Source organism: Nematolebias whitei, chromosome 12 (assembly GCF_014905685.2).
Source record: "Nematolebias whitei isolate Nwh7 chromosome 12, NemWhi1, whole genome shotgun sequence".
In the NCBI taxonomy this organism is placed as follows: Eukaryota; Metazoa; Chordata; class Actinopteri; order Cyprinodontiformes; family Rivulidae; genus Nematolebias; species Nematolebias whitei.
This window is the reverse complement of record NC_056509.1, coordinates 20,899,763-20,917,972: the sequence shown is the minus strand read 5'-3', so window position 1 is coordinate 20,917,972 and position 18,210 is coordinate 20,899,763. Positions and strand designations below refer to the sequence as shown.

The window sequence follows — 18,210 nt, the reverse complement described above, 5'->3', positions numbered from 1 at the left end:
TACTACTACTACTACTACTACTACTACTACTACTACTACTACTACTACTACTACTCTGCTGCCATCTAGTGGCTGAAAATGGTATTGTTCAATATTTTCAGTCAGAATGAATGAAAACAAGTCTTCCCGTGCATGTTCTCGCGGTCGCCATTTGGCAGCCATTCAATTTTTGGCACAACACTAACCCATATTTCCGGGTGGTCAGTAATGACGCATAACAAACGCGACGACCAGGGCTTTTCAACTGGCAGCCAGCCCGCAGGTCACTTTCCGGCCCGTGGGTGACTTCAGTCCAGCCTACCAATAAGGTTTTTTTATTTTTATTTTTATTTTTTTTGGGGGGGGGGGGGGTGTTCTGGGTTTAGTTTGGCTTCTGTTTACGGTAGTCCCATTCCCAGCCACTACCACCCACCCGCCACCCCCACCCCACAATAAGTGAATCAGAATCAGCTTTATTGTCATTGCACCGAAGCACAACAAAAGTACATTTCAGTACAGCCCATCCAAGAGAAACGTAACACACATGGTGAGACGGAGGTGACTGAGGCCACCAGCCTCGAGGGGCGCAGCCCTTTTTCAGATAAGAAAAAAGAAACATGAGGGGGAGTGTAGGTTTAAAAAAAATCAAATCTCACACAGTGTCCTAGACAGGACGCATTGACTGGTACAAAATGATGACCTCAGCACATGAAACGGCAACATACTGATGACATCATACTAAATTTATGCATGAGGAGGCCGACGAAGGCAATGAGTTGTCCGTGGACACTGCCAGAAAGTTCCATAGTCCTGATAAAGATGCCACAGTGTCTATCAGCCAGCTTAACTCTGACACAGATCCACAGATGTCCTCGGGAGGGGAACGATAGGGGAGGGGTGGAGCAGAGCTTCTCGTAGACATAAACAACCAGGAGATGTTTGAGATAACTGGCCAATTCAAGGCTGAGTGGGGAAGCCAAATTCAGATAACACAGTTGTTTTGGGTCAGGCAGACTCTGCTTAAATTTCCATGTCTGCCTTCAAAGTTCTGCTGGTATGTCTCACTGGTGATTCCAAACAGCCAAATTTTGCAGTCACACTGCTGGACTGAGCTTGTAGCCTTCTCCAAGGTTGATTCCTTCTCAACAGTGAGTCCCAGGAGCCGCAAGTGGCCTGTGATCTTCAGAAATTGTATCCAGCTTATGGCTCAGCTCATATAGCGTCTGAGTCTGAGAGCTTACCGCTCGGTACATTCCTTCATACAAGACAGGCAGCCTCACAATTGCCAGAACCGCTGCCGCTGTGTTCCGAATTTGTCGATATGCCAGATACCCGTCATTTCCAAAGGGCATAAATCTGGTTATCATAAATTCAATTATGTATGTGTGTTCTACATCCTCAGTTTACAATACGGTCAGACACACCATCTTACACTGTCCCCAGGAATCCATAGTGTATCCAGCTGAGAGTGTCCCTTCAGGGCGTGAGGGCTCTCCTCTGCCCTGTCTTCTCGTCGGGAAAAATTTATCAATTGCGTTAAGAGACCAGTTGGCCAGATGCATAATTTACAATTTGGATGATATGTAGTGAGGGGCTCCGAAAGGAATCACAAGACAACGAGCCAAACGGAGGGAGGGCAGGAGCAGGAGGGAAAAACATCTGTCCTCGTGGAGAACAAGGAAGAAAATTGAAAAACTGTGAACGGTGGCGCAACTGGTAGAGCTGCTGCCTCTCAGCGCGCAGGTCCCTGGCCCAAATCCCGGTCTGGGGGCCTTTCTAGGTGGAGTTTGCATGTTCTCTCCATGCATGCGTGGGTTTTCTCCAGGTACTCCGGTTTCTTCCCACAGACCAAAAACATGCATATTAGGCTGATTTGTAACTCTAAATTGTCCCTTGGTGTGAGTGAGAGACTGAATGGTTGTTTGTCTCATTTGTCTCTATGTGGCCCTGTGATGGACTTGTGACCTGTCCAGGGTGTACCCCGCCTCTCGCACAGTGATTGCTGGACATGGGCACCAGCGACCCCCGTGACCCAAAATGGAAGAAGTGGGTAAAAGATGGATATATATATATATATATATACAAACCGGATTCCAAAAAAGTTGGGACACTAAACAAATTGTGAATAAAAACTGAATGCAATGATGTGGAGGTGCCAACATCTAATATTTTATTCAGAATAGAACACAAATCACAGATGAAAAGCTTAAACTGAGAGAATGTATCATTTTAAGGGAAAAATCTGTTGTTTCCAAATTTCATGGCATCAACAAATCCCAAAAAAGTTGGGACAAGTCCTTTTTTACCACAGTGTGGCATCCCCCTTCTTCTTACAACACTCAGCAGATGTCTGGGGACAGAGGAGACCAGTTTCTCAAGTTTAGAAATAGGAATGCTCTCCCATTCATGTCTAATACAGGCCTCTAACTGTTCAATCGTCTTGGGCCTTCTTTGTTGCACCTTCCTCTTTATGATGCGCCAAATGTTCTCTATAGGTGAAAGATCTGGACTGCAGGCTGGCCATTTCAGTACCCGGATCCTTCTCCTACGTAGCCATGATGTTGTGATTGTTGCAGAATGTGGTCTGGCATTATCGTGTTGAAAAATGCATGGTCTTCCGTGAAAGAGATGATGTCTAGATGGGAGCATATGTTGTTCTAGAACCTGAACATAGTTCTCTGCATTAATGGTGCCTTTCCAGACATGCAAGCTGCCCATGCCACAAGCGCTCATGCAACCCCATACCATCAGTGATGCAGGTTTCTGAACGGAGCGTTGATAACAACTTGGGCTATCCTTGTCCTCTCTGGTCCGGATGACATGGCGTCCCAGTGTTCCATAAAGAACTTCAAATCGTGACTCATCTGACCACAGAACAGTCTTCCATTTTGCCACACTCCATTTTAAATTACCCCTGGCCCAGTGCAAACGTCTGAGCTTGTGGAGCTTGCTTAGAAATGGCTTCCTCTTTGCACTGTAGAGTTTCAGCTGGCAACGGCGCATGGCACGGTGGATTGTGTTCACTGACAATGCTTTCTGGAAGTATTCCTGAGCCCATTCTGTTATTTCCTTGACATTAAACCAAATAGTGGTAGTGTTTGACCTGGTGCGTATAAATCTACATTATACTCAAACTTGTACACCTAATTCTATTTTTTTTAACCATTTAAGTTCATGGATGTATAATCATAGCACCTTGGAAGGAACAGTTGAAATTGGTAATTAAAGATCACCTTTTTTATGTTTTTCCATAAGTATACCATCTGTGTCAAACTGTTAAAAAGGATAAGTCAATAAATATTAGCCCTGGTCTGGTAATTATTCATGCTGTGTCACATTACTGTGGATTTCAACAATGTCTTCATTCAAAATGTGCAGACTAGATGACGTACGTCTGCAGGACAGGATAAAGTAAAGATCACTCGCCCACAGCTGTGCCGGTGTGACCAGGGAAGCTGATATGCATTGAAGAAACTTTAGACTTTTTTAAGATATTGTCCTTTTTTTCCTGTTTATAAAGGATTCTTGATGCCTGGACCTTTTAACCACAGTGATGTGGTTGCTGGTTTTGCCACTTTGAAGTGGGTTAGTTTAATGGGCAGGTCTTTTACCTCTGCTCCACTACAAAAACATGTCCTGTGAGGTCATGAGCTAAACATCTGGCTGACAAAATGACAAAATCAGACTTTAACACTCACAGAGTCTGTGTTGCCTTACACAATGAGTCCCATGAGAGGAAAACCAAGATGAGGACTGGGAAGTAGAGAGTGCAAATGAGACAAACAGAACAAGTTCTTGACAAATATGTAATGCTCTCACTTATGTTTATTTATTTGACTAAATTAATGAATCAGTTAGAGGTCTGAGGTTGGAAAGCAAAACAATCTTGGACTCTACTTATTCCCTGGAAAGGAAGTGTCCAGTGGTGTACACTCGAGTATTTAGATAATGGGATTGCACAGGATGTTGGTCAATCTCCTGAATGTCCTGATGAGTTTGGCCTATGTTTTGCCTGATGGTTCAAAAGTAACACATCCATCTTTACACCGCTTCTTCCTGTTCAGGTCGCTGGGGTCACTGGTGCCCGTGTCCAGCTATCACTGTGCGAGAGGCAGAGGACACCCTGGACAGGTTGCAAGTCTTTCACTGGGAAAGTAACGCATAATAACTAAAGTATGAAGGATGGTGCAGCACGGTGGTGCAACTGGTAGAGCTGCTGCCTCTCAGCGAGCAGGTCCCCGGTTCAAATCCCGGTCCAGGGGCCTTTCTGGGTAGAGTTTGCATGTTCTCTCCGTTCATGCGTGGGTTTTCTCCAGGTACTCCAGTTTCCTCCCACAGACCAAAAACATGCATGTTAGACTGATTGGTAACTCTAAATTGTCCCTAGGTGTGAGAGAGTGAATGGTTGTTTGTCTCTATGTGGCCGCCCCTCGCACAGTGATTGCTGGTCATGGGCACCGGCGACCCCCGTGACCTAAAATGGAAGAAGCGGGTAAAAGATATTGGATGGATGGATGAAGGACGGGGTTTTTCATGAGGAAACAGATGAAATCTGTTGTTTCATCTACATATTGAGTTCTCTGTTCTCATTTTATCTAGCATTCTCTTGTATTCTGGCAATTATCTTCAATATTTGGACCTGAAGTGTGTATATTTGTGACTACAAGGCTTTTTCTTTAGTTAGTCACGTGAAAATATTCTGCTCAGTCATATTTTAGTAAACAAAAGCATTGTACTACACTGTATGCAATTTATGCTCCTTTTCATGCTTTTCAGTTTTGAAAATAAACAATATAAATTATAAATCAAAGCGTGCAGTGAGAGTGGGAAAAGTTTGGCATGACTTTTCGTGGTAGTACAGAGTAAAATGTAGATCAAAGTGACAACAAACTGAAAGGTTTTCCCGTATACAACCATTAGATTTTGACCAAATTAGTTTAAAACCCAGCCCTCTTTGACTTTATAGGTGAAGTATTTGTCCAATGGATGCCTTTTGTGTAATTCTACATATTTTGTGTCTTGTCAAGCCTTTTTTATAGTAGTTTTTTTAATAAATTGAGGTATCTTGTGTATTTTGTTCAGCTCTTTCATTCCTTATCTTTGTTTCAGAGACATATCCCAAACAGGGATCACATCCCTACCTTCTACAGGCATGGCCTTTTTGAGAGAACTGAAGGCACGGGATACCTGGGCTCTTAAAAAACTTCCAGCCATCAAGACCTTCAAGCAACTCACCACCGCCAACCTCACCTACCCCAGCCACTGCTGTGGCTTCAAGAACCTAAAAAAGAAACGAGGGTGCGCTTTCTATCCTTTTTATTATTATTATTATAGATTGTAAGAGTTTGAAACGTTAGGGAAGTGGTTCTTAGAGTTTTGTTGTATTGGGATGACCCAGTAGAGTGAGCAGGGGTAGCTGCACTTGTGCTGTGTAGATTTTGGCAAGGATTGAATCAACTCTTTGACGTATTACCTTTATGTTCTTACAGCACTACCATAATTAGCGTCACTCACTCCACTTATTGCAGGAAAAGGTTGAGTCAGACTAATAATGACTCCACAAACATGACTGTTGTCTCTTCACCTCTGTACACAGATGATCTAATTTGTATTTACTGCTAATGGGGATTGCAGCCAGGTATGTGTTTCTTACAGTCATGGAAAAATGAAGTGGCACCTTCTTTCTATTTTAAGGCTTTTTAAAATATCCATTAAAGAAAAATTAAACCAAAACTAAAGAAATTGCATTTCCTATGAAAATGCAGTCTGAATGCTTATTGCAGAAGGCCTTGCTGAAAAACTGCTGAAATTAGCTAAAAGCATACTAAAGCATATAAAAGTATACATGAAATGGATGAACAAGCCTAAGTTGGCAGATGAAAGCAGAAGGAACACATATTTGCTGAATTAGGTTTAAATAAGCATAAATGAGTACAAAAAATGGGAAAATTAGCTCAAAAAGCTGAAATTAGCAATGAATTGCTGAAAGTAGCCGAAAAGGCAGAAAGAAGCTTAAACTACCAGTAGGAAACGGAAGGAGCTGAAATGAGCTCAGGAAATGTGGAATTAGCTGGAAAAGCTAAAGTTAGGATAAAACGACTAAATACTAGCTGAAATAGCAGAAAAAGCTTAAACTTGAAGAAAAAGAGCTGAGACAAGCATAACAAGCTGAAATTAAGTTAATTTGGATGAAAGGAACATAAATTACCAGGAAAAACTTAAATTTATCTGAAAACAGCTGAAATTATCTAAAAAATGCTAAAACCTAGCTGAAAAGGTAGAACCTGCTTAAATTAGCAGAAGAAAGCAGAAAGAACACATCTTTGCCCAATTAGGCTCAAAGAAACTGAAATGAGCCAAAAAAGTGGAAATTATCTGAAAAAAGCAGAAATTAGCAAAAAACAGCTGAAAAGTAGCTAAAATTTCAGAAAGAAGCTTAAATTATCAGAAGGAAGTTGAGATCACATTTTTTGATGAATTAGGCTGAAAATAAGCTTAAATGAGTGCAAAAAATGTGAAATAAGCTGAAAAAACAAATTAACATAAAACAGCTAAATAGTAGCTGAAATAACTGAAACTAGCAGAAATAAGCTGAAAGGAGTGAAACAAGCTGAAATTAGCATAAATAAGTTAATTAGGCTGAAAGTAGCAGAAATTACAAAAAAACTTTAATTTATCTGAAAAAAGCTGAAATTAGCTGAAAAAAATAGCTGAAAAAATAAAACAAGCTTACATAAGCAGAAGAAAGCAGATAGAACATATTTGGCCAATTAGGCTGAAAGAAGCAGAAATTAGCACAAAAAAGTGGAAATTATCTGAAAAAAGCTTAAATTTGTTAATAAACCTGCTGAAAAAATAGCTATAAAAACAGAAATAAGCTTAAATTAACAGAAGGAGGCCAAGAGATCACATTTTTCCTGATTTGGGCTGAAAAAAGTTGAAATGAGTGCAAAAAATGTGGAATTGCCAGACAAAGATAAAATTAGCATAAAACACCTAAATAGTAGCTGAAATAGCAGAAAAAGTTGAAACTTGCATAAATAAGCTGAAATTATTTCAATTCAATTCAGTTAATTTATAGAGTGCCAAGTCACAACAGAAGTTGTCGCAGGGCACTGAACAGAAATTAGCAGCAAGACGTTAGAAGAAGCACAAAAATGTTGTAGTTGGAAAGAATCTATAAAGATCACAAAACAGCTGAAAATACAGTTGAAATTGCTGAAATTAGCTGAAAAAAAAAAAAAAAACAGTTTAAATTTGCACAAGGAAGCTGAAAGAAGCTGAACCAGAACAAAATGTGAACGGAGCAGTAAAAGTTTGTAAACAGATCTAAAGATTTGAAGGATGGAAAATGAGCTCAGTTCATTTCCTATGAGTAAAAAGTGGCAGGAAAGGCTACATATTTTATTCATCCATTTTCTTCACCCACTTCTTCCATTTTGGGTCGTGGGGGTCACTGGTGCCCATGTCCAGCTATCACTGTGCAAGAGGTGGGGGACACCCTGGACAGGTCTCCAGTCCATCACAGGGACACATAAACGAGACAAACAACCATTCACTCTCACCTAGGGACAATTTAGAGTTACCAATCAGCCTAACATGCATGTTTTTGGTCTGTGGGAGGAAACCAAAGTATCCAGATTAAACCCACGCATGCACAGAGAGAACATGCAAATTCCATCCAGAAAGTCCCCTAGACCGAAATTTGAACCGGGGCAACCTGCTCGTTAAGAGGCAGCAGCTTTACCACCTGCAGTACCATGTTGCCAGGCTAAATATTTCAAAAAGCTAAAATTGCACCAATACCAAAAGTCATTGCACCCTTTCCCTGAATGAGCTGAAAGTTTTGATATATGATTTGTTGAAATGTCACAAAAATTGTGGAACGAGAAAGATGCCGAAAAACGTACGTAAGAAAAATGGATCACAATAGAGTGAATGCTCCAAAAGCACTCACACAATGAGTTCAAAATCTTGTGGAACCAGTTTTAACAGCGATGACTCTCAGTGGGGGTTATCCATCAATCAGTCTCTAAAGAAGTTTTGCACATAATTCTTTGCAATGTTGCTTTAAATCAATAAAGTTTGAAAACATTAAGTTTGAGCAACTCTCAAAGTTGTAATGAAGCATTTTAATCAGGCAGCAGTCTGAACTTTGACTGGACCATTGCAACACCTTGATCTCATTGATTCTTTTATTATTCAGTCATTTTGGTTTAGATTTGCTGCTGTGTTCAGGATCATTGTCCTGCAGCATGATCCAGTTTCTGACAAGTTTTAATGTTTGTCCAGTATACCTAAAATGTGACCCTAGAAGTGTACAAGAGTTTATGGTTGACTCTGTTGCTGCAACCTGCCCAAGTCTTTGGCTACAAATAAGCCCGAATCATCACCCCCTCCACCACTGTTTTTGACACTTGGTAAGAGGTGTTTGTGCTGATAAGCTGTTTGGCTTCACCAAACTGATGCTGTCCATTAGTGCCACATACCTCTAATGTGGTATTATATGCCCAAAGGACGTTGTGGTTCATTCAGATAAAGCTTTGTAAACTGAAGTGGTACTGTTATTTCTTTTTTTTTTTTTTTTTAAAGAAACTTTCTCCTGGCAACCTTACCCAACAAGCCAGACCTTTTCAGTCTTTTTCTGATTGTCTTGTCATGAACTTTAATCTTTAACCTGCTAACTGAGGCTGGTAGAGTCTTAGATGTTCTTGAGGTTTTGCAGTTTCCCTGAGCATTGCACAGTTTGACCACAGGGTGAAGTTCCTTGAACTTCCACTCCTCGGAAGATCAATGGCTGCCTTCATTGTGTTCTACTTGTAAATATTATTTTGCTCTGTAGACTGATGAACTAAAATGTATTTGGAAATTACCTTCAACCCTGGATGGATAGCAACAGTTTCTTCTAAATGGGCACTGCTAATGTCTTTGCTCCTTGGCATTGTATTAACATGGCCATATGATCCAAACCAGCAAACTAACATAACTGCCTTTTATAGAAGTTGTCACCCTGATGAAGATCAGCTAATCAATACTTTTGATCAGCAGCACCTGACGGCTACTTTCCCTCATCTTATGATAGCAGTGAGAGTAAACTTAGATTTCCACAAACAACTTATTTGTTGTTTTTGTTTTTATGTCGTGAAATGTAAAACGTTAAACTTGAAAGAGGATAGACCTTATTATTCCATGACTATTAGGAACTATACTATTATTCATTGGACCCAATCTAATTTGACTTGTCTGCATGGGTTTTTCAGCTTTTTGGAGTACATCATCTGTAACCTTACGGCATACTATGAGTATCAGAAGCACTCCGTGGGGCCCCTCGGCACGCCATCCCTTCAGGGGGACAGCGTTGTGGAAACAGCCCCAGACCAGGAACAGAGCAGCGAAGGTCACGGAGAGTCACAGCACAACTGGAAAAGAGGAGACTTCCAGGGCAGTCTCCACTATCATGCCTATTTTGGAGGCCAGCAAGATGAGGAAGTGGGTTTTGGAGCGACCCTCAAGAACCCTGAGGAGGACAACAGTCAAGATTTTGACAGTCGTTATGATTATGTGGTATGCGAAGAAGGAGAGGAGGTGACATGTTCACCAGTCCCTGATGAGTTCAATCCCTGTGAGGACATAATGGGCTTTGGTTTCCTACGGGTGTCTGTGTGGTTTGTGAGTTTGTTGGCGGTTCTTGGAAACATGGTGGTGCTCCTGATACTGCTCACCAGTCACTACAAGCTCTCCGTCTCACGCTTCCTCATGTGCCATCTGGCCTTCGCAGACCTGTGCATGGGGATTTACCTGCTGCTCATCGCCTCTGTGGACCTCCACACTCGCTCCGAGTACTTCAACCACGCCATAGACTGGCAGACAGGACCTGGGTGTGGACTCGCTGGGTTTTTCACTGTCTTTGCCAGCGAGCTGTCTGTTTACACCCTGACAGTGATCACTCTGGAGAGATGGTATGCCATCACCTTTGCCATGCGGCTGGATCGCAAGCTGCGACTCCACCATGCAGCAATCGTCATGTCAGGTGGCTGGATCTTCTGCCTCCTCCTGGCCCTGCTGCCACTAGTTGGAGTGAGCAGTTACCAGAAGGTCAGTATCTGTCTTCCAATGGACACCCAGTCCACAGCGGCGCAGGTCTACATTTTATTGGTGTTGGTTCTGAACATCCTGGCTTTTTTTGTTATCTGTGGTTGCTACTTCAAGATCTACTGCACAGTCCACAACCCTCAATACCGCTCAGGATCCAAAGACGCCAACATTGCCAAGCGCATGGCGATCCTCATCTTCACTGACTTTCTATGCATGGCTCCTATTTCCTTTTACGCCATGTCAGCCGTGCTAGACCAACCCCTTATCACAGTCTCGAACTCTAAGATCCTGTTGGTTCTCTTTTACCCCCTTAATTCTTGTGCCAACCCTTTTCTTTACGCTATCTTCACCAAGGCATTCAGGGGAGACATATTTATCCTCCTCAGTAAGGTTGGCCTGTGTCAGCAACAAGCACAACTGTTCAGAGGCCAGACCGTCTCATCAAAGGGCAGCAGCGGGACTTTCCAAGTCCGTAGAGACAAGATTCGAAAAGGAGGAAGCATCGGCCAAGAAGACGTATCCATTAACCTAAAGAGCTTCACTGGACAAACAATCAACCAGAAGACAATCACTGAGGAGAGCCAAAGCCTGAACATGTAAGACCTGATTCAAGCAGCAAAGCAAGGCAGGTTCAGGGTAAGACAGCAGATGTCTTATATTGTCTGAGGACAAATCTGGATATTTAACAGTAAAGCTCCAGTATTTGGACCAAATTGGTTGGCTTCATAAGTTCATCATACCAATTGTCACTGAACTGTTATACCAGGAGGCCCAAGTTGACGACGACAACCAATGGTGCTGTTGACAAACTTGGTGCTACTGTTAGTCAAAGACCACGAGGAGGGAACAGAGAGCAGACTGAGATGGTTTGGACATGTCCAGAGGAGGGACAGTGGACATATTGGTAGAAGGATGTTAGAAATGCAGCTACCAGAAAAAAATACAAAGAGGCATACGGTATATGGATAAAGTTAGAGAGGCCATGGAAGAGGACAGTGTGAGATGGAGGATGACTCACTGTGGAGATCCCTGAAGAGGGAAAAGCCGAAAGAAAAAGAAGACATAGTAAAGCCAGAACGGTACAAACATTTTTACAGAAAAGAAAAGGTAAAGATGCAATTTCATATAACAATACAACATTTAAAATGTATTACAATTGTAAACTGAGTGCAATTCTAATAATACAAAAACTATAGTAAAATGTCCAACATTTTTCAGTCAGGTCATCTGGACAGTTTCTTTTTTTGTGCTGAAATGGTTCACCTTCGATCCGGAAGGCTTCATCAGTCAAGGAAACACACAACAAAACTGATTCTTCCCCCAACAGCTTACTCCAAGAGGTCCAGATGACCTGACTGAAAAATGTTGGATTGTATACCTGGATTATTGAGCATGGACTTTGTTGTTTTCAACCAGTTTGACACGACTGTCAACAAGGAAGAGGGCCGGCAATGGAGGAGGGGCGTACCAAAGAGACCATCTAATCAAAAGCAGAACTGGTTTGTTCCACTTTGGAGTAAGCTGTTGGGAGAAGAATCAGTTTTGTTGTGTGTTTCCTTGACTGATGAAGCCTTCTGGATCAAAGGCAAAACGTTTCAGCACAAACAAAGAAACCGTCCAGATGACCTGACTGAAAAATTTTAGATTTTATACATGGATTATTGAGCATGGACTTTGTTATAGTAAAATGTGTTAAAGGATTTTTCAGATTTTTTGAACCTGTCGTTGATAACTCTTTGAACCTCAGTTTAAGATAATGAGCCAACAAATACAGTTTAATTCTGAGAGGATTGAGAAGCTAACTGCTAGTCTTACCAAGACCAAACGCAAAGTTGATGCCAGCTTGAAACAACTACAGTTGTTTTGATGGTTTTATGAGAACACTGTTTTATAAACCTTTCACACTGTTGTCAGCTGTGTATTACTTGGTTACTTCAACAAATTGCTTACTGGAAATACTGCACCAGACGTGCTACAGCTAGATGCTGCTGCTATTTGCACTAGCTATTAACCATACCATTTTATGTAAATAACCAAATAATGCAGAATTCCAGGTAATGTGAAGGGTTTTTTTAATTGGTCACAGAAATTGCTATAAAATTTTCGAGATTTGAGTTGTTTTGAAATGGCAGCAATCCATTTTGGTCCTAGCCCCTCTCAGACTAGCCTTTAGCTCATCAAGCCAGTCAGAAATAAACTGTTTGTCTTAACTGAGGCTGTTCAAAGATAGTCTTTTTTCCCTAAACTTTCCACAAAACCTCATTTCAAAATATCTGAACTATAAAGCTCCTCAGCCTGCAGTGGTTTTATGACCTTTCTGAGGCCCATTGATTAGATGTGATTATTGTGTTCTCCAGCCTGCTGGCTCAGGGCCGTTCAACAGTGGAAACTTGATTCAGTTTATGAAAACATCAAAACATACCAGCTCTTTTCCTCACTATACCAATACCTCTGTATGCTACGTAAATATACAACAAAGATGTATGGATGAACGATGGACACTTTATTTTTTCCCTGCTATTTTAACTCTGAGAAGTAAACACGGACAGAGACAGTAGAGTTCAGTGTTGGACTTGGATTGAGTTTTTACAGCACGTGTGGACTGTGGAAAAATATTTTCTGTGACGCGACTGCACCAAACTGCTTATTAACGTAATAAAATATGTGTCTTTTTTAATGCAAAGGATTTGTTTTGGACATTACTAAATACGATATGCTCTACCCTCTCATCTTTTGTGTGACTTAGTTAAATACCTCATGAACGGTATAATGAAACTATGAGAAGGTAAAAATTTGATAGACAGTAAATCAATAACTGTTGAAGTCACCCTAATGGCCGCCATAAATTATCGACAATAGCAAACACAAACATGGCTGTAATGCAGTTAGGTTCACATGTACTGAGACAAAATTTGGAAAATTTGGTGTTGTGATAGCTGAGATTCATCCCCAACACCTACTCCAAGAGCACTAACCCCTCACACAATGATCATGTGATGTTGCAAATATTGCACACTAAAACAGCTCTAACTCCATCATTTGTCAACATGAGGTGATCTTAGTCTAAAACTCTGGCATGTAAGGTGGTGGGTGATACGCAGTCCTTTAATAGTCAGAAGTTTTTCCATCCTTGTACAAATGAGATGCTTTTCTCGTTGCTGGAAAAGCTTGAATCCAAAGTGTTGTGGCTTTAACTGGTTCAACGTTAAACCAGAACGAGTTTAGACACCCTCTGCCAGTGGAAGCTTAACATCTGGTTAGCTTTTCATCTGCCACTTTATTTTTTTCTAAAACAAATTATTGCAAGTCTTTTATTTGTTTATTTTGCCTTAAATATTTTGGGCATGCATCCTGCCCAGTTTGTATGGAAAATACCCCCATTCCCAAAACGACAAGGGATTTGCCTAAACCCTGAAAACTCAGAGGAACTCTGGTTTTGAAGTTGAAGTGGGGGTGGGGGGTGGGGGAGTGTATTAAAAATGCCATCTGCTCGCTGTGTTCCAGACCTGACTCGTGCTGTAAGTGGACACAGTGTTCAGTTTGCCACAACATGGTGCGCATCTCTCCCAGTCGCCGATTAACAACAATCCAGCCGGGGGCCCTTCAAAGGTAAAGCGCTTTGAGCTGGAGCATGTTGTGCCTGGATGCATTTGTAAGGATCTCCTCCTCTGCTGCTCCTTAACGTCAGCTCACAATCTGATCGAACATTCACGAGGAAACTCCAAGTGACTGCAGGGTGGCGTGCACCTTTGGGCGAGTAAATGTGTTTTGTCCGACAGTATTATCATGAAAGTGTGCAGACCTAATGAAACTTAAAGCTGATTTATTTGGACTTTCTTCTTCTTCTATCTGGTTCTCAGGCCTCGCCAATCGTTCCTCCCGTATTACAAATAAACCCACATGTGAAACTTTCCTCAGATAAGAAGGGCAGGGGCCACCAGTGCACCTCAATCACAACAGATCAAGTTGCTGAACACAAATACGGTGGGAAAAGAGTCAAGAAAAGGGCTGTTCACTGGAACACAATGGCCTCCATCACTCAGAGAAGCTGCAGTTTGGTTCATTTATGGCATCATTCCTTATGTTATTCTGTCGACTCTTCAAGAGTCTAGTTCTTCAGGCTCACAGGAAAGCTCTTGACTGACGACTGAAGTGAAGCCAAGAGTTTTAGGCAGGTGAAACACTCGTACCTCTAAGTGGATTCACTCATCTCAGAGGTTTATAGTCGACAACTCACCTCTTAATGTTCATCTTTACCAAAAACTGTCTCAAGTTCACAAAAGTGCAAACTAAATTTATTTGTGTTCATAGTTCTTCTGAAACAATGGAACTTGCGTTCACAAACTGAATTACACAACAAAATGAATTAGCTCATGTTTAATTTTTCCTAACATAAAGTCTTCCAAAATAAAAGTTGTTCATTCTTGTCATATATGATTCTTAATAAAGCTGCTCCCATTTACATGTTTTTATGATCTTTAGAAGACTAAATCAGTCTGTAAGTGTAATTGAACAGCAACCTACTACAACTATATTTCAGAGTACTGTAGTGTTGGTGTTCTTCATGCGGACATATATTAAAGTTAGACACAGGAACTGAAAGACGTTAAAGCCACAAAGGAAAAGAACTATAGTGGCTTATTACAGAAAAAAACAAATGTAATCTTGCCCAGCTATGTAAACAAATGGCACATTTTCCAGGCTAAAACCTAATAATACACTTCAGATTTAAAAAAAAAATATATATATATGTTAGTATTTTTGTTGATTTATATAATTCCTACCTTGACTCTGTAGGTTTAAATATACAAAGTATATATTCAAGGTTCAAAGTTATTTATTATCATTTGCATCACATGTGGTACATGAGGTGGAACGAAATTATGTACTCGAGGTCCCAGTTTTACCCCACAATAGCAAAAATATAAAGTATAAAAAGAAACAGCACAGTAGTCCCTCGCTACTTCGCTGTTCGTTTATCGCAGACACACTCTATTGCGGTTTTTCACAATAAGATTGTGCATGACACACAATTGGCCGATTGATAGATGAGCCACATGATCGGCATGGAATTTTATTTTTAACATAAATGATTTAGCACCTGCTGCACCTTTGTGCAGTAGAGTTGCACTCGGGTCCAAATAATCCGAACCGACCCGGCCCCAGCCCTCAGCCATCGTCTCCGAACCCCACCCGATCCGACGCATTAACAGTAATTACAGGTCCGAACCCATTCATCCATCCATTATCTTTTACCCGCTTCTTCCATTTTAGGTCACGAGGGTCGCCGGTGCCCTTGTCCTGCAATCACTGAGCGAGGGGCGGGGTACACCCTGGACGGGTCTCCAGTCCATCACAGGGACACATAGAGACAAACGAGACAAACAACCATTCACTCTCTCACTCACACCTGGGGACAATTTAGAGTTACCAATCAGACTAACATGCATGTTTTTGGTCTGTGGGAGGAAACCAAAGTACCCAGAGAAAACCCACGCATGCACGGAGAGAACATGCAAACTCCACCCAGAAAGGCCTCGGACGGGGATTTTAACTGGGGACCTGCTCGCTCCCCCGCAATAAATTAGGGACTACTGTATATAAAGATCTAAGATATACACTAAATGAATGCTAAACAATATGCTAAAAAATCTAAGATATATGCTAAGCACTAATAATGTCAAATAATACTGTATGTTAAACAGCAGTTCGATATTTTTAATTAGGTTCAGTTTCCTTTAGGTATTTGAGGCATAAAGAAGAGTGTCAGCCTGTTAGTGAGGTTGAAGAGTGTAAAGGTGGACCTTTAGTGGCCATGGTACAGTCACCATATCCCCAGTGCGCACTTTTCCAAAAATACAACATGTCGTATTCAAAGAAAATTGACATTTTTGCTTCAGTTTTGAATAAGAGAACGTAGAGACACTTTGTCCATTTTTATTAATATCAATAGTTCAGCTTTAATAGAATACTGATTTATTAAAGTCCACCTCCCTCCTATAGCTTCACTGCATCTTTTCTATGACTTCAGCTCACAAACGATGGTCTGAGAGAAAGTTATAAATGGCCCAGTGCCGTAAGACGTTTGGCTCTAACCTGCTGCTTCAGTGTGCTCTGTGTCTCCACCTGCATGCCAAGATCTGAACTCTCACTGCTCTGTTAGATCACTGGGCTGTTGGCTATTTGTTGATGTCATTCGCAAGATGATCTCTGAACTTTTATGGGGTTCTTCCTTTCTTTGCTTAAGTTGCAGGAGCTTACAGCCTCGTTGCTTGATCTTTGAACTTGTTCAAAACATTTCTCTAACACAATAATGTGCACACCCAAACACATTTGTAGGCTGTAACATGTGGAAATACACTGCGATGTTTGAGCATTGGTGTTGGAGGCTGCAAAATGCAACTGCACAGCTCTTTGGTCTCAAAACACTGAAATTATAATTCAGCACAGTCTTCAGTGAAAATAACTAGTTTCTATATTTTTCTTTTTTTTTTTTTTTTTTTGCCCCCATCATAGAACAAAAAGTGGAATTGGAAATACTCTTCATCTGTCTGTCCGTGCATGTGGTGAGCATGATCACTTGAAAAAAAGGTGAGGTACCGACTTCTATTTTGGTGTGGCTGTATCTAGGCATAAGAAAAGTTATTTTCAAAATGGGGTGGCCACATTAAAATCCAAGATTGCCAGTACCGTAAATATCTGTGTGTGGGGGTGAGGGGGTAAACCAGCCACCCTTTTCAGTTGAGGAAACAATACTTTCCGAGTTTTTATATTTCTTAAAAGTATAATAATTTCCAGTCAGGTCATCTGGACAGTTTTTTTTTTAATCTGAAACATTCCAAATTCCAAATTATTGGATTGTATACCTGAATTATTGAGCATGGACATTTTTGGTCTTAAAAGTATAGTTTCCTCTGATGTTTGGGGTGGCCGAAGATTAATTTATGGTGGTAAAGGCCACCAATGGTCAACCCCTGGCGTCACCATTGCGCCTGGTGGTGGACAAAATTTCTCCCTTCGCTCACCAGAATCAGTCACTCTGCACTGCATCAGACAAGAAACAAAAACTACCTCTCTGTTTATACACAGTGTAACTCCTACCCACTTGTATATCTCACACCAAAAACATTAAGGTTTACTTGCATTCTCTGTTCAATTCCAGTCCAGAAAAACTTCTTCTTCATTCGGCTTTTTCCTCTTCAGGGGTCTCCACAGTGAGTCATCCTCCTCCATCTCACTCTGTCCTCTGCATCCTCTGTCCTCACTCCAACTACTTCCATGTCCTCTCTAACTGCATCCATATATCTCCTCTTTACTGACCTCCCTCTCATTCACACACATGTACCCTGTCTAACTACAGCTGATTTTCATTCCTCTTCTTTCAAGTGCATACCTCCACGTCTCCAAGTTCTCTTCCACCTGTTCCCTGTTCTCACCACAGATCACAATGTCATCTGCAAACATCATAGTCCACAAGGATTCCTGGCTGACCTCATCTGTACAGTTAGTCGGTCCATCAGTCCATCACCAGAGAAAACAAGAAGGGGCTCAGAGTGGATCCTTGGTGCATTCCCACCTCCACCTTGATGCTATCTGTCACTCCTACAGCACATCTCACCACTGTCCTGCTGTTCTCATACATGTCCTGTACCCATCTAACATACTTCTCTGTCACTCAAGATTAGAATTGCATTTGGGCCTAGAAAATCCAACCCGGCCCGACCAAAACCTGTATCATTTTTTCCAAGCCCAACCCAAAACCGACCAATTAAATGTGATTACAGGCCCCACACACACACACACACAATTTTTTTTTTTTTATTAAGCTTTTACTGCTTTTGTAAGCAAATCAGTTTGACATGATTTAAAAACATATTTCAAAGAAAAGAAGATATAAGATTTATTGTTTATTAACAAGAGTCAGCAGATTATTAAAGTTCATTGTTTCCCCTACCATTATAAAAGCAGGGCACCCCGCCCTGTCAACAGAGCCGAGCGTCCCGTCTACCGACCCCCCCCTCCCAACCACCTGTCGGCACTGACGTAATGTTAAACTAGTAGCTCGCAATACAGGTGCACTAGCTAAAAAGCTAAAGGCAGCCTCTTCCCTCATGCTGAACCCTCACGCTGACACCC

The 18,210-nt window shown here is 41.4% G+C and overlaps 2 protein-coding genes across 2 annotated transcripts in view; one reads left to right on the top strand and one right to left on the bottom strand.

The window, feature by feature from the left end:
• The window catches only part of tshr (thyroid stimulating hormone receptor), a 50,909-nt gene extending 40,235 nt beyond the window's left edge, over positions 1-10,674 (top strand). Inside the window, exons 9-10 of the mRNA XM_037685689.1 lie at positions 5,089-5,277; positions 9,240-10,674. Coding sequence (XP_037541617.1) covers positions 5,089-5,277; positions 9,240-10,674 — 1,624 coding nt within the window. The remainder of the gene's footprint in view (positions 1-5,088; positions 5,278-9,239) is intronic.
• The window catches only part of LOC119418448 (forkhead box protein N3), a 203,843-nt gene that overhangs the window by 44,082 nt on the left and 141,551 nt on the right, over positions 1-18,210 (bottom strand). The gene's annotated exons all lie outside the window — the stretch shown is intronic.